Source organism: Pleurodeles waltl, chromosome 2_1 (genome assembly GCF_031143425.1).
Source record: "Pleurodeles waltl isolate 20211129_DDA chromosome 2_1, aPleWal1.hap1.20221129, whole genome shotgun sequence".
NCBI classification, from domain to species: Eukaryota; Metazoa; Chordata; class Amphibia; order Caudata; family Salamandridae; genus Pleurodeles; species Pleurodeles waltl.
In genome coordinates this window covers 682,814,616-682,833,856 of record NC_090438.1, presented here as the reverse complement: position 1 = coordinate 682,833,856, position 19,241 = coordinate 682,814,616, and the positions used below count along the sequence as shown (strand labels likewise).

The following is a 19,241-nucleotide window of genomic DNA, read 5'->3' as shown; positions in this document are numbered from 1 at the left end:
CTTCATTGCGTGACAGTAAAAGTAGCCATTTGTTTGTGCATAAGTGCAGATTCTAAGATAGTAATAAGTAAAACAGTAACATGTAACAACAAAGGAGTACAATAGAGTTATGAGACTGGTATACAGGGAGTGCAGAATTATTAGGCAAATGAGTATTTTGACCACATCATCCTCTTCATGCATGTTGTCTTACTCCAAGCTGTATAGGCTCGAAAGCCTACTACCAATTAAGCATATTAGGTGATGTGCATCTCTGTAATGAGAAGGGGTGTGGTCTAATGACATCAACACCCTATATCAGGTGTGCATAATTATTAGGCAACTTCCTTTCCTTTGGCAAAATGGGTCAAAAGAAGGACTTGACAGGCTCAGAAAAGTCAAAAATAGAGAGATATGTTGCAGAGGGATGCAGCACTCTTAAAATTGCAAAGCTTCTGAAGCGTGATCATCGAACAATCAAGCGTTTCATTCAAAATAGTCAACAGGGTTGCAAGAAGCGTGTGGAAATACCAAGGCGCAAAATAACTGCCCATGAACTGAGAAAAGTCAAGTGTGCAGCTGCCACGATGCCACTTGCCACCAGTTTGGCCATATTTCAGAGCTGCAACATCACTGGAGTGCCCAAAAGCACAAGGTGTGCAATACTCAGAGACATGGCCAAGGTAAGAAAGGCTGAAAGACGACCACCACTGAACAAGACACACAAGCTGAAACGTCAAGACTGGGCCAAGAAATATCTCAAGACTGATTTTTCTAAGGTTTTATGGACTGATGAAATGAGAGTGAGTCTTGATGGGCCAGACGGACGGGCCCGTCGCTGGATTGGTAAAGGGCAGAGAGCTCCAGTCTGACTCAGACGCCAGCAAGGTAGAGGTGGAGTACTGGTTTGGGCTGGTATCATCAAAGATGAGCTTGTGGGGCCTTTTCGGGTTGAGGATGGAGTCAAGCTCAACTCCCAGTCCTACTGCCAGTTCCTGGAAGACACCTTCTTCAAGCAGTGGTAGAGGAAGAAGTCTGCATCCTTCAAGAAAAACATGATTTTCATGCAGGACAATGCTCCATCACACGCGTCCAAGTACTCCACAGCGTGGCTGGCAAGAAAGGGTATAAAAGAAGGAAATCTAATGACATGGCCTCCTTGTTCACCTGATCTGAACCCCATTGAGAACCTGTGGTCCATCATCAAATGTGAGATTTACAAGGAGGGAAAACAGTACACCTCTCTGAACAGTGTCTGGGAGGCTGTGGTTTGCTGCTGCACGCAATGTTGATGGTGAACAGATCAAAACACTGACAGAATCCATGGATGGCAGGCTTTTGAGTGTCCTTGCAAAGAAAGGTGGCTATATTGGTCACTGATTTGTTTTTGTTTTGTTTTTGAATGTCAGAAATGTATATTTGTGAATGTTGAGATGTTATATTGGTTTCACTGGTAATAATAAATAATTGAAATGGGTATATATTAGTTTTTTGTTAAGTTGCCTAATAATTATGCACAGTAATAGTCACCTGCACACACAGATATCCCCCTAACATAGCTAAAACTAAAAACAAACTAAAAACTACTTCCAAAAATATTCAGCTTTGATATTTGAGTTTTTTGGGTTCATTGAGAACATGGTTGTTGTTCAATAATAAAATTAATCCTCAAAAATACAACTTGCCTAATAATTCTGCACTCCCTGTAAATGCGTCAATGCCTCCATTTGTTAGGAATTCCCCGAATAGCGTACAGAAATAACTGCCCATGCAACAACCAACTTGTGTCCAAATATATCACATCATCGCTGGGTAAACCTATCTTTTGGGTATTAAAGTGCAGCAATTGAGGAGTATACCAGCTACATTGGCAGGATATCACCTGTGGCTCATGATCACTAGGTGACTCTGAGTAATTCAGTTGTCTCAACTAGGCCAAAGTCTATCTCCGGGGCTTAAGGTTGTCAGCATCTCGTCCCATCTGGCCGAGAGGGGGTACCTACGCAGACCAAATACATCCTCCCGCCCCAGGGCCACCCCCTCAACCTCCGCCCAAGTCAAAAAGGAGCGCCTCCATGCCAACACAGTCGGCGCTTCAGCAGCCTTCCATCTCCGGGTGATAAGCCGCTTGGCTGTTATAAACCCCAGGTCCATGAATCATGTGGTAGCCCTGTGGTGCGGGCCTCTAGAAAATAGGCCCAACATGCAGCTTTCCCATGTAGGTGACAGTGTGCGTGATGTGCATGCTGATAGACAAGCAATAATAGATCCCCAGTAACTGTGCAAAAGGGGACAAGACCACAACATGTGTAGGATATCTGCGTTCAAATAATTGCAATGGGGGCAGGCTGCATCATATCGAAGGAAATATCTGTTAAAGCGGGCTGGTGTAAGATATGCCCTGTGAATAATGTAAAATTGTATAAGTCGAAATCTGGAGTTGCGGGGGATTGTTGTGTGGCTAGACAGGACAGATTTCTATTGTGTGTCTGTGAAGGGTGTGCCAGAGTCCCCCTCCCAGGCAATATGTAGTGCTACATAATCATGTTGTGTATGAGACCGAAGAGCGTCTGTGAACCACTTGATCAAATGTTTGCCCTGCCCCATGGCATGTATTGTATTAGCAATTGTATTAGTTGGAGGGGCAGTCGATAGGTCCCCCCATCTTGCTTTTCTGACACTTTTTTGTTTTTTTTGTTTTCCCTTCTCGGTTAAGCATTCCATGAGTGCAGTCATTATCCGCTGTCTCCCTCTTGTACTTCGCTCCCCCTGCACTTCGTGTTGCTGTCTGTTGCGCTTGACGTTCTCCCCATCACCCTCCATATTGCGCTCTCGTATTGCCACCCCACCCAATTGGGAGACCTATTTTATTGGCTTTGCCAAGACTTACCTTATTTCGAACCTCGCTGCATTTTTGGCTGACTGACAAATCCAAATTTGTGAAGGAAATAGTGCGAGTTTGACAGAGAATCAGGTGTTCGAGTAATTGTTTGTTAAAATGTGCTCTCAGGCACCACAAACCAATCTCTTTCACAGTATCTAATTAAAGATTTATCCCATGTCTCCTGATTGTGGTAACCTCCGTCTTTGTAATGTTAAGCATCTCGTGCAAAATAGGATAGCATCCCCAAGGCAGACTGATCCAACCTTACGGCTATGAAGACAGTAACTATAAGCGTTCAACAAAGCTAGTCATTCAGCACATGTACTAAATTTTAATGTCCACAATAAAGAACATGCACTTCAGCTCGATCTCACCATCAGTAATGAAAAACAAAGTTGTTACTATACATGTAACCAAAAGATTTCAACAAAATCCATGAGCCATCATGGGCTGTGTGTGTGTAGTAAATTGACTCAGCGAAATGCATTTTCTGATCAATAGTTGCAATGGACTCGCCAAAAATACCAAGTTCATCATTTACTAGATTACTTCTAGCCACCACCAGCATCACACACATGCTAAGTCACTGGCACGTGTAACGCAACTTTCCATTCTCCAACTCATTGTTATGTATTCATCTTTTATGTCTGTATACGAGGTCGTTGATTACTGGGAGGGTTGTTGGGGGGGTATTCCTTTGACTCTGGCAATGTTGCATCCTGCCTACCCTGCGCATACACACCCTACTCAACCACTGTGCATGTCTGCCTGTTGTGCTCGTTTCAGATAGGTGCTTGGTGCTGGCAGAGCCCAGGAAATGAAATCGGCACGGGTTGTTAGTTAAGTTGAAAAGTTAAAAAAAAAAAAAAAAAAAAGTTTTGTAGTTTTCTTCTGGCCTGCGATTGGAGACACATCGGAGCTCTGGTCTTCTGTATCCCCTTTCATCCTTTCATTATTGAGACAGAAAGCGTATGCTATTAGGGCACCTAGTACCTGCTATGTTTTTGTTTTTTTGTAATGAGTCCATACATCTACTTGTCATAAAATACATACTTTGTTATTAAGGCACTGAAGAATTGTATTCTGGATACAGTGAGCATTCCTTAACTGTGGCAAGTTCTAATTAAGAGTTATTTCTGATTTATTCATTATTAATATTTGCCAAGAGTTTAAGTAAACCATACATGCAGTAATAACATGCAGTAATATGCAAACCATTTGAAATTGCAGTTCTAGATTAATGTAAAATAGGCCACGTTATGTTCTACCATTATCATCTCTCAACTTGAAAGTTAAACTTTCCTTGACATTTTTCCTTTTAACCATCATGATTCTACATCACTATTTATATATTCTGTGAATGTCTGTAGATACTTTATTATTTATCTAGTATTCTACCTCAATTTTAGCTTTCATGATTCTTTGACAGTTTTCCATTCAACCAGCATCATGATTCTCCATTGTTTCCAGTGAAAAAAAACTAAAACTCCTATGACCACTTCTCCTATTAAACATTGGCTGCATGGCAGGTGATAGATATTTAAGTACTCTAAAGCAGTGTCCCCTCAATCTAAGATTAGACTGTATATCGAGTCTTCTGTGCCAGTTAAACCAGTTTTCCAGCTACCCTTTTCCAGAAGCGGGAGAATAACCTTCTTGCTTGGTTCCAAGAGAGAGTAGCCCATATTGATTTGATAAAGTGACTCCACCCTTTCCTTCCAGAGCCTGCAGATTCACCTATAGCTATCCATACCAGACCAGGCGCCAACGCTTTCAAGGACAGTAAAATGCCCAACTTGATCATTATATATACCCATGTAGCCTTGTAGGTTAAACCAAACGTTAAGAGTAGGTAGACTGTACCATTATCAATACAACAAGCATAAATACTATAGGTATCTGGGTTCTGTAACAGAGCTATATATAAATTAGAATTTGCTGAGTTAGGAATACATTAGAATATTTTTTCAAAATTGGCCCAATATGATGTCCTACAATAAGAAAATTATGCAAATAATCATTCCTGTAATAACCTCACTAATGCCCTGCAAATTGCTTTAATTTTGAATACACAAAGTAGTGTCATTTTGGCATTGTAATCGGTTTGTTGCTGTGATTTTTTTTTTTCCTGTTTATCACTAAATAATTCAGTATTAACTTTTTGTAGGTGCGAAATGGCCGGTACCTGCATAACTCACCTCTGCGCAGTGGAGCTGGAGGAGCGTTGTTCGTGGTAAGCTATGTTATGTGCGCGGAGTAAAAGTGTGTTTGATTTATTAATGCTAGTTCGCTGGATGGCTCATCATGCAGCCACTTATTGCAAGCCTGTTGGCCTCCATCGGCCTATTATTAGCAGAAGCCCTAAATAAAACAATGGTTTTCTGCAAGGTCGCATAGAGGTGGGTGCGCCTGGTAATTTATAGGGGGGATCCGAGTTATAAGACTCACTTCCTTTTAAGAGTCAAAGCATGAGCCGAGCTATCACAGAATCAGCATGTAAATGATGGAGTAAAGGTCCGGTAAAACATGATAAAGAATCTTAAAGTTTAAAAATGGCTTATTCACTGAGAGTACATGTACCTCAATTTCTAAAGTGAACATGTCAGTTAAAATCAATTGTTTCTGGGATCACGTACATGCTTATAGATATTCTATTGTTTACGAATATCAGAGGAAAGCCCGTGGTGTAGAACTTGGGCCCTGGTTAGTCTTGCGCCATACAGCTGATGCGGCGCTCGCGATGGGAGCACCATTGACTCCTTCGGGCCTGTTCTCACTTACCTTGCTGGTTTATTTGCAAAACATATGATCCACAGAACACTGTTGTTTACAGTCAGTGGCACAGGTTTGCCACTAACCAATCGGTACCAGCTAATAGCTCGAACACCCCCTTCTTTGAGAGGAGAATCAGTTGTTTCCTTCACGGGGTTGACCCATTCCAAATAAAGGTCATTGTTCTCTCACAATTCTTCAGGATCATCCTGGAGTACAGATGGAAATAAGTCTCTCTTAGTTATTCCTAATGAGATAAAGTTATTCTATACCATGTTCTGGGAAGGTCTGGGCTGGAAATGAACTGGAGCACGCCAAATAGTGTTTCTGCAGTATGTATTCAAACAATTCACCCTTCCAGTCCTAATGCCTGCAGCACCAATATGTTTAAAAGCATCCATAAGGTCTATGTAGTAGTGTGGTCTGGGTGACTGGTGTTGTGGATGGGGGGGGGGTGGGGATATGTCCTGGCCCCTCTTACACTGCAGTGCTGTAAGGCAGTGTAGACCCGTTGATTGGATTTCATAAGTCAAAGGTGACGCAGTTCTGAGTAGCACATTCAGGGATGGCCTGTGTAACCGAAAGCAACCCCTGGCAAAAATGCTTAAACTAACCCCCGCTCCCTTTGTCTTCTCACACAATCTTTCCATTCATCCAGTCTTTTCTTCTCTCCTCTGTCTTCTCTCCCTACCTCCCCCACTGTTTATTTCTCCCTACAGGCCTCCCTGTGCTTGCTGCAATTATCTTGGGGAGCTGGGGAAAGTGACAGATCTTGGCTTCCAAAACCGGCCTCAGTGGCTCCAGCCCATCGGGGAAATGCTTAGTGGAATAAGAGGCCTATCTGGCCCAGAGCACGTTGCAAAAACACTTTATGCTTAAAGTTCTTTGCGTGTAAAAGTACGTTGTTGACCGTTGTAACTTTAGAGGCTTGGTAGGGATTGCATTTCCTGTGTGTAAGTGTTTGATTACTTGCGTATTTTCTAATTTGGTTTTAGCCATTGTACCTTTTTTTAAATATTTCTTTTCACATCTTGATATAGAGCTTAACTGGATCGGTTTACAGAAATGTTTGTTGGTTAACGATCGAACCACAGAGAAAATAATACTGCGCTGAAACTGTAGAGCTCCTTTACTCTGAATTTGTTTCGCACAGCTCATTCCATCTGTCCCCTGCCCTCCATCTTCTGTTGCTGAAAGAATCCCTGGCTCCTTGTGACAAACTATCCCCAGGTGTCATACTTTCAGGAGCTGTTCAAGTCTTTACTAATGCAGCGTCTCCTTGACAAACGTTTTGCCTGCCTGAGAAACACTTTGCACGAGGCAAATGGCCTGCCAGGTTCTTACGCTTCTTTTAGCAGCATTACTGGCACTCGGGAAAGATCGCTCTGACATTCGGATTGTTTCTTCTAATGAAAATCTGGTCTTTGTTTATGTGAGGCAAAGCGGAAATATAAAATTAAGGATGAGGTCAGGAGAAGGTACTTAATGGCGAGGACGCTAAAAGAAATTAGAACATTTGTAAGGGACTGTGGCAGCTAATTCTTGTCGAGCTTTTCATATTATTTATACACAGACATCAACCTCACCACTCCTTAGTTTTGGGGTGTCCTTGTAGAATGCTCCATATTAAGGCTGCCCTTGCCTAAAATTTGGGAACTACCGTTCTTTGCGTAATTTCTGCACCGCTTTAAGCCTGAAAGCTTTTTGCTCTGAGATGCATACAAATACACACATACTTACTGGGGTGTTCACCCAGCCATCTTCATTCGTTTGTCTGTTGTGTAATTTACATTATTTCTCCCACCACAGCATGGGCATTAGGTTCAGCCCACTTGTGCCATTGGCTATCTTCATTGTGAGTGACGATATTCAGTTCTTAACATTGAGCAATGTGGGCAAGAAGCACTTGTGGGAATCCATGCAAGGCACACCACCCTGAACTCCCCTTGTTGTCTAGTTTTGTAAAATGTTTGTAGTTGGTATGTTTGCATGAGTGGCGTCACAGCATGGCCCCAAATAATGCACCAGCCCCTATTGTTTATCTCTCAAAATAGCGTTTTAGGGCCTTTTATGTCCTTTTTTCTTGGCACACCCACACAGGTGGGGTACCGTTCGTAATGGGAGACGTGTAGGAATAAAGTGTGACAGGACACCTGTGGCTCCCCACAGATTCCAGGACTTTCTGTCACCAAAATGTGAGGAAAATGTATGTTTCTTCCCAAAGTTTGACATTTGCAAGGGCTTCTGGGTAAAAATACCTTGTGAGATCCACTCAAGTCATGCACCGCTGGATTCCCCTGGTTGTCTAGTTTAACAAAAATGTGCAGGTTTGCCTAGATGCTGGCTCAGCTTGGGCCCAAAATCCACAGCTACGCACATTGCAAAAAAAAAAAAAAAAAGTGGAGTTCTTAATAGGGGTCATATTTACATTTTTTGCTGACAAAGAAGACTCTGTTGCCCTGGCAGAGGACATAACATCTGCTATGTTGAGTCTGCTCCACCCGCCAAAGTTAGAAGTGACCTCCATGCTAGCGGTCCTTTAAAAAATGTTGACAGAAGCTGCCTTCACAGCCGTGCCTGTCAATGCCTTTTTACGTTCAGCGCACTACTCCATAAGATTTTTTAATAAGAAATCCCAATGCCGGATTCTCTTTGTGGGGGAAAAAAATGCCCCCTCACCAGGGCAAGGGGGTGTTAGACACTTATCATTGCCCCTTACCTCCATGGTTTTCCTTGTGGAGACGGCCAGTGAAAACTGACCTGTATGTCTACACATCTAAATTAGGTGGGCAGACATCGAGGTCAGCAGCAGATGGCCCTTACTCATTTGGCACATGGGAGTGGTGTAATCGTGCCTGAGATGGAGAAACACTTCCCTAAAGTTACATCAAAGGGCTGCCTCTGTGTGTGTGTGTGTGTGTGTGTGTGTGTGTATATGTACACACATATATATAATCTCCGATGGACAGCCCATTATCTTCACTGTAAGGATACTCTGTTGCCATTGCAATGAAGTATCCTTACTGTCACAGATATAAATCTGGTACTACATTTTTAAAGTTCATCCATCACTTACTCTAGTTGGTTTTAGCACCTCCAGAAATGATAGCTTCAAAACACAAATGACTATAACCGGCCCATTCACGCACCACACACAAGACTTTCATACCGCCAGTCACGTGAGCTCACATCAAAATATTGCTGCCATGAGATGACCCATCACATTCTTACACCACAGGACAGAATCCCCATTCGAGAGAACCTCACAGCCAGTCATCTAAAAAAAAAATGCACTCAAACAATCCTCTATAAACACATGCCCACACAGGTTGACAATTGGTGTATCCACAACCTTCATAAATGAAAAAAGTTAGACTACATTTGTACCACCTGTCAAGTAACTGCCTCCATTCTGAACACTACTGACCACTTGTATGGTGAACCTTTACTAATAGCTCCTATGACAGCCGCATGAGGCTTAGGAAGGCATGGCTTACCCGAGTCGCACTCCTTGTGGTAAATCCAACTCCTTCCAGTTTGTGTCTGCATGTTGAGGGTCACAAAAGGATGATGGGCGGATGCTGAACAATGCAGAACATTCACCCCCAGTCACAGATCTGGGTTTAATTCATTGTTGTTTTGTTCACTATGCCACCCCAGTTTGCATGTCGAGGACGTCCAAGAGTGCCTTTCGATTGCTTGAACGGAGTGAGTATCTGTCTTTGAAACGAAGGCAAACATGATGGGGAATACTGCCTAAGTTCCCTAATGGTAATGTCCTAAACTACAAAGAAATTTAGTTTTTGACACACAGCATAGTCAGTGAGAACATATCCTATGTCATATCTATTGTTATGTGCAGTGCTGTGACGTTACTGCACCTGTCAGAGTAAACTGAACAAATACTAAGTTCTGAGAGAGGACGAACATGGGAAGCAGGACAAAATGTTACCCATATGTGCAGAATTTGGTGCAGACTTCTCCATAATGTTAAGATTTTTTTTGTAAAATGCATTATCACACAAGAGGGTGTCCTGCCACTGACACGAGTAGTCAGGGCTGATCAATGGAGTAACCTAGTTGAAGAGCCAAGTGTTCAGCTTCGTGTGGAATGCACTCATTTTAGAGCCAGTGCATATGTGTAGAGGCAGATCGTTCCACCCCTTTGGAGTCCATTTGAAGTGTATTCTCTTTGTTCTAGTGCTGTGTAATGCTGATAAAGGTGTCTGGAAGATTTTTGAAAACTGAGGCGGTATTGAAGTATGCTGGACCAGTGCTGTGTAAGACTTTGAGTGTGTGTTTCAGGAGTTTGAAAAGAGATGTTGATGGGAAGTCATTGAAACTGTTGTGAGGTGCAGGGTGTGTGCGTGCTGTGATGTTGGAGGAGGCTGCCTGCTGCGTTCTGCGTGGTTCGGAATTATCTACTTAGTTAAGTGTAGGAGTACTTCAGTATTGAGGCAAGTGTAGCGCCAACGAGTTTGAATCCGTAGTTGAAGATGAAGTGATGACGTGTATCAGTACTGCCTTGACTATCTGCCTGCTACCTATGCAATATCCCTGTGAAAGCACACCTAGCCTAAGCTTTTCCTACCCGTTCATGTCTTTGTCCTCATCAAAGTCCTGACTTAGTCTGTAATCTTGCCAAGTGAGCCTATAGTACCACCTTCCATCGCTAGCAGCTTGAAGCTCAGTGTAACATGTCTTTCATGTGCCTTCAGCGCACTCACTCTTCTAAATCCAACTCCTTCCAGTTTTAGGATGCAAGTTTGGGGGGGGGGGGGTGCTTGAGATTGCCTCTGAGGTCTACATTCTTCAAACTGAGTAAGCATATCTACCTTTGAAACTAAGGCGGGCATGCTGGGGAATACTGCCTAAGTTCCCTAAAGTAATAAGCCAAAACAATGTCCTATGAGACTCATTCACCAACACTACTACGTTTGCTTTGAAAGTGTTACTACTCAGTTAGTAACTTGTTTCAGCACCAGTGTTTGTGAAAAAGGGTACATGACAAAATATCTTGTATGATGATTGTTTTCACATTTTTTTTATCAGGACCATATATATATATATATATATATACACATTTCATTATGTATCCAAATTAGTGCAGACGACTCAGTGCTCAGACAGGGAACAAGTGTATGTATACAATGACAAAGACACTGAACAAATCCCAAGGCTAGATAGGATTTTATATCAAACGTGTGGAGTTCTTGTCTGTTCGTAAATAATAACTCCTGGTGAATCACAACATGTTTGGAAAGCAACTTATTGAGGGGAAAACATTGTTTCGATCTGGAGATGGTCCTCAGGTCTCTTATGAACAAAAGTCATCAGACCAAAGTTCCCTAGAAACTGTGGAATCTTCAGCAAGGTAACCTGTAAGCAGTACATGCAAGTATACTTCAAGGTAGAGTCTTCTATGTATACCGGGCCGCTCGGTTAGCTGGACAGTTCCAGTGAGGTAAATTAATTATTCAGGAGAAGTACATCTTTGTATTGATTGGAGAAAGTGGTCATATATACATATACAAGAGTATTCCTCGACGAAGCCACCAATGCAAAACGGACCACTCTGTTCCTTACTTGGCCATATGGAGATAAATTGATTAATCAGGAAAAGCACACCTTTGCATTGTGTAATGCCTCCACATGATCTCCAAACAAGTTGGTGGCGTGACACAAGCAAGATGTGCTTTTCCCAAGTAATACATTTACCTCTACAGGACCGTCTAAGGAACTGATAGGCCGATTTTGCATTGTTGTTTGTTTACACCACAAGAACCTACTGACTAACCTGCATTATAGACTGTCTTGATGTATTCTTGCATGCATTGCTTACATGATGCCTTATTAAAGGTCCCAAGAATCCACTATCATAAGACGTTTGACCTGATGAGGCCAGAAGACTAACTATAGGTCACAATCCCCTTTCTAAGTTGCTTTCAAAACATGTTAGGGTTCATCAGAAGATAACGTATATGAACAGACAGGACCTCTGCTTATGATTGTTTGATTTAAAATCATATACAACCTTGGAATCTGTTCACTGTCTGGTTCTATGTTGTGTGTGTGTGTATATATATGTGCATATATATATATATATGTATGTATGTATGTATGTATATATGTATATATATATATATATATCTCTCCACACTTTCCTTCAATACTGTTATAAGGAAGCAGCACTCCAGAGCGTGTATTAGTGAATTTTATTACTCAGACACAACAGGAACGCGTTTTGGCATAACTGCCTTCATCGGCTTGCCGGCCGCCATATTGATTCATTATTTATACAGTTTGACATGATCGTCTTTTTTTAACATTATCGCCATAATCAAATCTCCCACATTTATATAATCCAAATATACAATTACTCAAAATTGTAAACATAGAATCACAAATTAAAATAAAAAATATATCATTACAACGACTTCACTCTGACGTAAATTCACCCAAACATTTAACATGACAATGATAATCGCTAGACAATACTCAGCCTGATCTTTACAACAAAACATTCTTTCTTATTGAATCAAAATCAATTGTTTTGTGCTCGATACTGCAATAAAAATATTTCTTAACTAACAACTACTACACAAAACTCTACCAAACACTCGTCTTTTTAAATATTATCACCAATCTATTTCACCACAGGTGCTAATAGAATCATCCAAAAAACAATATACAAAACATATGAGCCTATTTATAAAAAATATAAGTAATATAGATTTAAGTGAAGAATGAAGGAATATATATCGTACCAATAACGTCGACCCCCAATATGCAATAATCTCACTATGTATTACATCTGGGCAAAGATGATAAACATGTATTCTCACCATATTCACCATTATTAATCTATTCATTGTTTACAAACTATCTTATCCGCTATCATTTCATTTTTGCCATTAAGATGTCATTTTCACATTTGAAAAAACAACCAGAATAACTTCATCTGCAAAAAAAGGTTTATATGTCCTAATCAGTAATTGTCCATGAACTGATCTAATTTGAATTTAAACCTTTAGATGCATATGTAACTCTTCGCTTTTATTTAACCCATTAGGTTCTTTGGTGTCAAACGCCAATATATACCTTGACTCAAGTATTCTTAACTTTTTCTCTCTATCTCCACCTCTAAAATCCTTTGATATCCCATCTGCTTGTGCACTGCTCTCAAATGTTGTAAAATACGTTTATGTACCTGCAATTCAGTTGTGATAAATGGAAAAACCATCCATAAAATCAGGGGAGTATATACGTGTAAAAGCGAATATGTTGTTTATGTACTCAAGTGTAGTTGCCTCAAGATGCATGTAGGCAGCACGAAATTGCAGGTATATAAACGTATTTTACAACATTTGAGAGCAGTGCACAATCAAGAGGATTCCTACCCTGTAGCTAGACATATTCGGGAAGTGCATGGAGGTGACATCGCTAATTTAAAATATAGTGTAATTCTATGTATACGAGTTTGAGTAATTATATATTTGGATTATATAAATGTGGGAGATTTGATTATGGCGATAATGTTAAAAAAAAGACGATCATGTCAAATTGTATAAATAACGAATCAATATGGCGGCTGGCAGGCGTTCCTGTTGTGTGTGAGTAATAAAATTCACGAATGCACGCTCTGGAGTGCTGCTTCCTTATAACAGTATTGAAGGAAAGTGTGGATTAATAGAATGCGGTTGCGTGCGTTCAATGAACAGCACCAGCGGCGATTTGGTGCGGAGTGACTACGCCGAAGTGAAGTGTCAAAATATATATATATCTATCAACACTTTCCTCCAATAAATTTAAGAAGCAGCAGCACTCCAGGGCATGTATTCACAAATTTAATGTACGATCCCAACAGGAACGCGTTTCGGCATAACTGCCTTCATCGGCCTGTTGGCCGCCATTTTGATTTTCTACTTATACTCGTTAGATCGTCTTACTTCGATATACATCTGCGTCATGTTCAAATCCTCAAAATACTTGGATTTTAGCTATTCTGTTAATCATTCAAGCTATATGTAACAGTGCATTATTAAACTGACAAAATTACATTGAAATAGCCACATCAAACTATGTTGCTATAGATCCACCAAAACAATCACCATAACGATGACAATTGTTCTACAATTTTCTAATGGGTGTTCCGAACATCATTGTATTTCCCACAGTACTTTGATAATCACTTAAATAGTGTACAGTTCGTAGTGCTACACAGCATGCAGCGTTAAATGCGCTTACAGTATCAATCACCCCTCACAATCTTAAAAACAGAACACTAACCATTAATAAGAATCTGGTACAATAAAACCATCACTAGAAAACTGTGCAAAATGTGCAGATTTTAAAGGCTTATATATGGATGATATAAATATCTGTAATATAACGCACAATTAATTGAAAATTACCATAACCCCACTAATCCTGGAACATCCTTCCACATTTTCTTTGAGGGCAAATATTAAAATATAGCCTCATCACATTGTCAGTTACTACCTCAATATTGTGCAATATATTCACCTTTATCTCCCATTTCAATGCAATCATATCATCGTCTAATGAAATCGACTTCAGAGACTCCAAAAACCTTAAATCTATAGTTGTAATACATGATTTAAGTTTTCAAATGCATATGTAACTTCACTTTTATTTAATCCATTTGGTTCCTTAGTATCAAACATCAAGATATACCTGGACTCCAGTGTTCTTAACTTTTTTTTCTCTATCACCGCCTGTATGATCCTTGTATTTTCCATCCAACACACTGTATTTTAAATTGGTAATGTCTCCTCCATGAACTTCCTGGATATGTCTTGCTACCGGGTATGAGTCATCCTGATTATGCACCGCTCTAAGATGTTGTAGAATGCGTTTATGTACCTGCAGTTTTGTGCTACCTACATACATCTTTGGACAGCTGCATTTAAGTGCATAAATAACATTCACTTTTGCACGTATATGATCCCTTGATTTTATGTATGGTTTTTCCACTAATCACCACCGATTTGATACTCTCACCATTTTTGCAGGCCTTACATTTGGTACATCTAACAAAGCCATCAATCCGTGTTAACAACATTGATTTACTACCACCTTGTCTAATATCACTTCTCACAAGTGCATCTCTCATGGATTTCCCTCTTCTATATGTTATCTGTGGATTTTTCTTAATATCTTTGCCTATAACCGGGTCACTTTTGGCAGTGTTTCTGTAAAATCATCAGAATTTTGGAATGAGCCACATTATATGTAGTTATAAATCTTGCCATAGCTTGCTTCTCATCCTTCATACTAACTCTTTTAGATGTAGCAAATAATACACTATCTCTAGTGCGCTTTTCCACTTTGTTCTTAGCCTCAATGATGGTATTATTAGAGTATCCCCTTTCCCTAAAACATGATACCATTTATTTTTCAATTTCTACAAATTTATTCTCAGTACTGCAGATCCGTTTTGCTCGTAATAGTTCTCCATAGGGGATCCTCTCTTTTAGAGGTAAGGGATGATGACTTCCTGCATGCAACAAGCTATTAACTGCCGTTGGTTTCCTATATAATGTGGTTTGTAACCTCGCATTCTCTATAGTGACCTTCACATCTAAAAATTCTATTTCTTTGGTGTTTATATTTGCTGTAAATCTAAGATTCAAATCATTATCATTTATCGCTTTTACAAACTTTTCAGCACTTGAGACATCACCCTTCCATATCACAAATATGTCATAAATAAAACAGCCATAAAATGATATGGTCATTCCATCTATCTAGGGGTGAATTGTTGAAAACCTGTTCTTCCCACCAGCCCATATAAAGGTTGGCATAACTGGGGGCAAAACATGTACCCCTTGCTGTACCTAGTGTCTGTTCAAAGATTTCATTGTTAAAGAAGAAGATAGCGTGTGAGACACCATCTCATCATGTTGGCTAACATTACACTTTGTTTATAAAATCTCATTGGTCTCGCACATAAAAAGTGTTGATCTAATGCCATCTTCATGTGGAATACAAGTATATAAAGAGGTAACATCTAACGTAATAAGGAGCATATCTGAGTCCCAACTGACATCAAACACTTGCTTTAGAAAATCTGTAGTGTCTTTGAGATAAGATGGTAAATTACTCACTAGAGGTTTTAAAAAATAATCTATATATTGTGATACAAATTCAAACAAACTGCCTTGCGCTGCTATTATCTGTCTACCCGGTGGTTTAATGGCATCTTTGTGAATTTTAGTAATAAGATAGAACACAGGTAACTTAGGAAAATCAACTTGCATATATCTATATTCCTGATCACTTATCAACTTTTGTTCTTTCTGTATCAACAATTCTTTCGCAAACTGTCTTTCAACATTATGTGCGTACTCCATATCAACACGTTTATAGCAGCTTTCATCATATAATTGTTTGTATGCTTCCTCCATATATTCATCAATTGGCCAAATTACTACATTGCCACCTTTATCTGAACTCCTGATCACTAATTCTGCATCTTTTGAAAGCTTTTGAATCGTTTGACGAAAGCTTTTCCTTTGCTTGTAATCTCTACTGAACAGTCTCTCTTACATCTGTCTCGCTTAAAATTTTCAACTCCTGAGTAACTGTCTCCGCAAACTGATCTATCAAATCTCCAAAATATGGAGGTGAAACTGTAGATTTTGGTTTGAGTTTAGAACCTCCTTCTTCCCTCATTAATACTCCTTCCGCTTCTAATCTACAAACCACTTCTACTTCATCTATGGGTTGCACCGCATCTTCCTAAAGCTCCCACAGTTCTTTCATCAAAAAAATATTGTCAATCAAAAGATTGCCATATTCCTTGGTTACCTCCACACTTGGTTTTTTAGTCACATAGTCATTTTTGATCTTATGTATCTTCAGCAATTTTAATTTTCTAATAAAAAGGAACAGGTCAATCCTCGCTTGTGTATAGTCAAAATTGCTGGCTTCACAATACGAGAGGCCTAATTGCAGGTTTCTCATATCTTCCTCAGTCAACTCAACTTTGGACAAGTTGCAAATCGTTTTGCAGTCACTTAATAGAGCCTGTTGCTGCGTGTCATCTTTTCCTTTGTTTCTCTGCGATCTTCTTGCTCTCTTGCCCCCTCTTCTCTTCTTCCTCTGCCTCTTCGCCTGTTCCTCCCTCTCCAAGGCCTGTGGTTCGTTTGGTGGCGATTGTTTTGGGTGGATCCACTGCAACATAGTTTGATATGGCTATTTCAATGTAATTTTGTCGGTTTAATAATGCACTGTTACATATAGCTTGAATGATTAATAGAATAGCTAAAATCCAAGTATTTTTAGGATTTGAACATGACGCCGATGTATATCGAAGTAAGACGATCTAACGAATATAAGTAGAAAATCAAAATGGCGGCCAACAGGCCGATGAAGGCAGTTGTGCTGAAACGCATTCATGTTGGGATCGTACATTAAATTTGTGAATACATGCTCTGGAGTGCTGCTTCTTCTTAAATTTATTGGAGGAAAGTCTTGATTATAGAACGCGGTGGCGCGCGTTCATGCAGCAGCACCACTGGCGATTAGGTGCAGATTGACCACGCCGAAGAATAGTGTGTATATATGTATGTATATATATATATATATATATATATATATATATATATATATTTGATCTGATAGAGACTTATAGTTGCAGATTCCTTACCTTAGAATTTCCCCCAGGTGTCAGACTGGATCAGGAGATTTTTCTTCGAGCAATATACTTGCGTGTCGGTAGGTGGCATCGGTCGACTCATCTGGCGCCGTAGTTGCCGTGATGACATCGGGAGTAGTACATAGACACCGCCCACGACTAGTGACGACATTTTTTTTTCTTTCTGTATCGCCCGCTGATCTGGAGAAGAGCTATCCTGGCTTTCATCAGAGCGGTTCTGGACACACTGTAGTTTCGGGCTTATCCTCCCGAAAAGCGAGTCCAAGACATTCAGGCTATGATTACGATCTTTTAGCCTCGGTCTTTGGTTTTGGTGAGACTGACTCCGAGGCTGTTGGGCCTCATGGCCTCCTGCATCCTGCTAGTAACACATGCTAGATGGCATATGCGGGCTCTGCAGTGGGACCTGAAGTTCCAGTGGGCGCAGCATCAGGGGAATCTCTCCAACATGGTCCAGATCTCGGAGGGGACTGGAAAGACCTGCAGTGGTGGCTTTTGAATCCGCATTGGGTTCACAGCAGATCCCTCTCCCTTCCCCATGGGGGAGGCGAAGATCAGAGGACTCTGGTCCTCCGGCTGAGTCTGGGCTCCATATCAATCTTCTGGAGCTCTGGGCGATCAGGCTTGCGTTGAAAGTATTCCTTCCCCCTCTCAAAGGGAAATTAGTGCAGGTGTTCACGGACAATACTACCGCCATGTGGTACTGCAACAAACAGGGTGGAGTAGGGTCCTGGACCCTTTGTCAGGAGGCACTACGCCTCTGGACATGGCTGGAACATCTGGGCATTACCCTGATGGTTCAAAATCTGGTGGGCTCCCTCAACACCAGAGCGGACGAACTCAGCCGTCGATGCACAGCCGATCACAAATGGCATCTCCATCCGTAGATGGCACAAGGTCTCTTTCAGCAGTGGGAAGAGCCTTGGTTAGATCTGTTCACCTCCACAGAGAATGCGCAATGTCAGCTGTTTTGCACGTTGGAGTTTCCAAGGCGGCACTCGCTCTGAGACGCTTTTCGTCTAGAGTGGAACTCCGGCCTCCTTTCAGTCTTTCTGCCTATACCTCTTCTGCCCAGAGTTCTCAAGAAAATCAGAAATGACTGGGCCCAAGTCATCTTGGTGTCTCCGGACTGGGCATAGAGGGTATGGTATCCAGAGCTATTGAGCAGGTCCATCGATCCTCCACTCAGACTGCCTCTTCGGGCGGATCTTCTGTCGCAGCAACAGGGGGCAGTTCTTCACCCGAACCTGTCCAACCTCCACCTTCATGCATGGAGATTGAGTGGCGACAGTGACGGCTTTTTACCTGCCACCCTAAGTCTGCGATGTTATTTTGGCAGCCAGGCGTCCATCAACCAAAACTGCATATGCCTGTTGTTGGAATAAATTTGTGGCATGGTGTACCAACAAATCTGTTTATCTCCTTTCTGCCCCTTTGTCCGAGGTTCTTCTGTTCATTCGTTCTTTGACCCAGCAGGGCTCTGCTTTGGGCACCCTTAAATGGTATTTATCTGCCATTTAGGCCTTTCTTAGGCTGCCTTATCAGCCCTCGCTCTTTAAATCTCCTATTGTGAGTAGATTCCTAAAGGGACTCACCCACTTATTTCCTCCCACCCCATTTATCATGCCTCAGTGGGACCTCAATCTTGTACTTACTTATTTGATGTGTACTCCCTTTGAGCCAATGTATAATTGTCCCTTGTGGCTCCTCACCTTCAAAACTGTCTTTCTTGTTGCAGTCACCTCTGCTCGCAGGGTGAGTGAGCTTCAGGCCCTTTCCTCAAAGCCTCCATACTTGTCTGTGCACCCTGACAAAGTAGTGTTGCACACTAAGGCTTCTTTCCTTCCTGTAGGCCAGTCCATGAAAGTCCATCACTCTGCCTACTTTCTACACCCCCCCCCCACATCCTTCCCATGAGCAGGA

The 19,241-nt window shown here is 41.2% G+C and overlaps 1 protein-coding gene across 1 annotated transcript in view; it reads left to right on the top strand.

Annotated features, from left to right (window-relative positions):
* The window catches only part of NDUFV2 (NADH:ubiquinone oxidoreductase core subunit V2), a 134,597-nt gene that overhangs the window by 38,640 nt on the left and 76,716 nt on the right, over window positions 1-19,241 (top strand). The window contains exon 2 of the mRNA XM_069216625.1: window positions 5,031-5,096. Within this exon, the coding sequence (XP_069072726.1) occupies window positions 5,031-5,096 (66 nt within the window). The remainder of the gene's footprint in view (window positions 1-5,030; window positions 5,097-19,241) is intronic.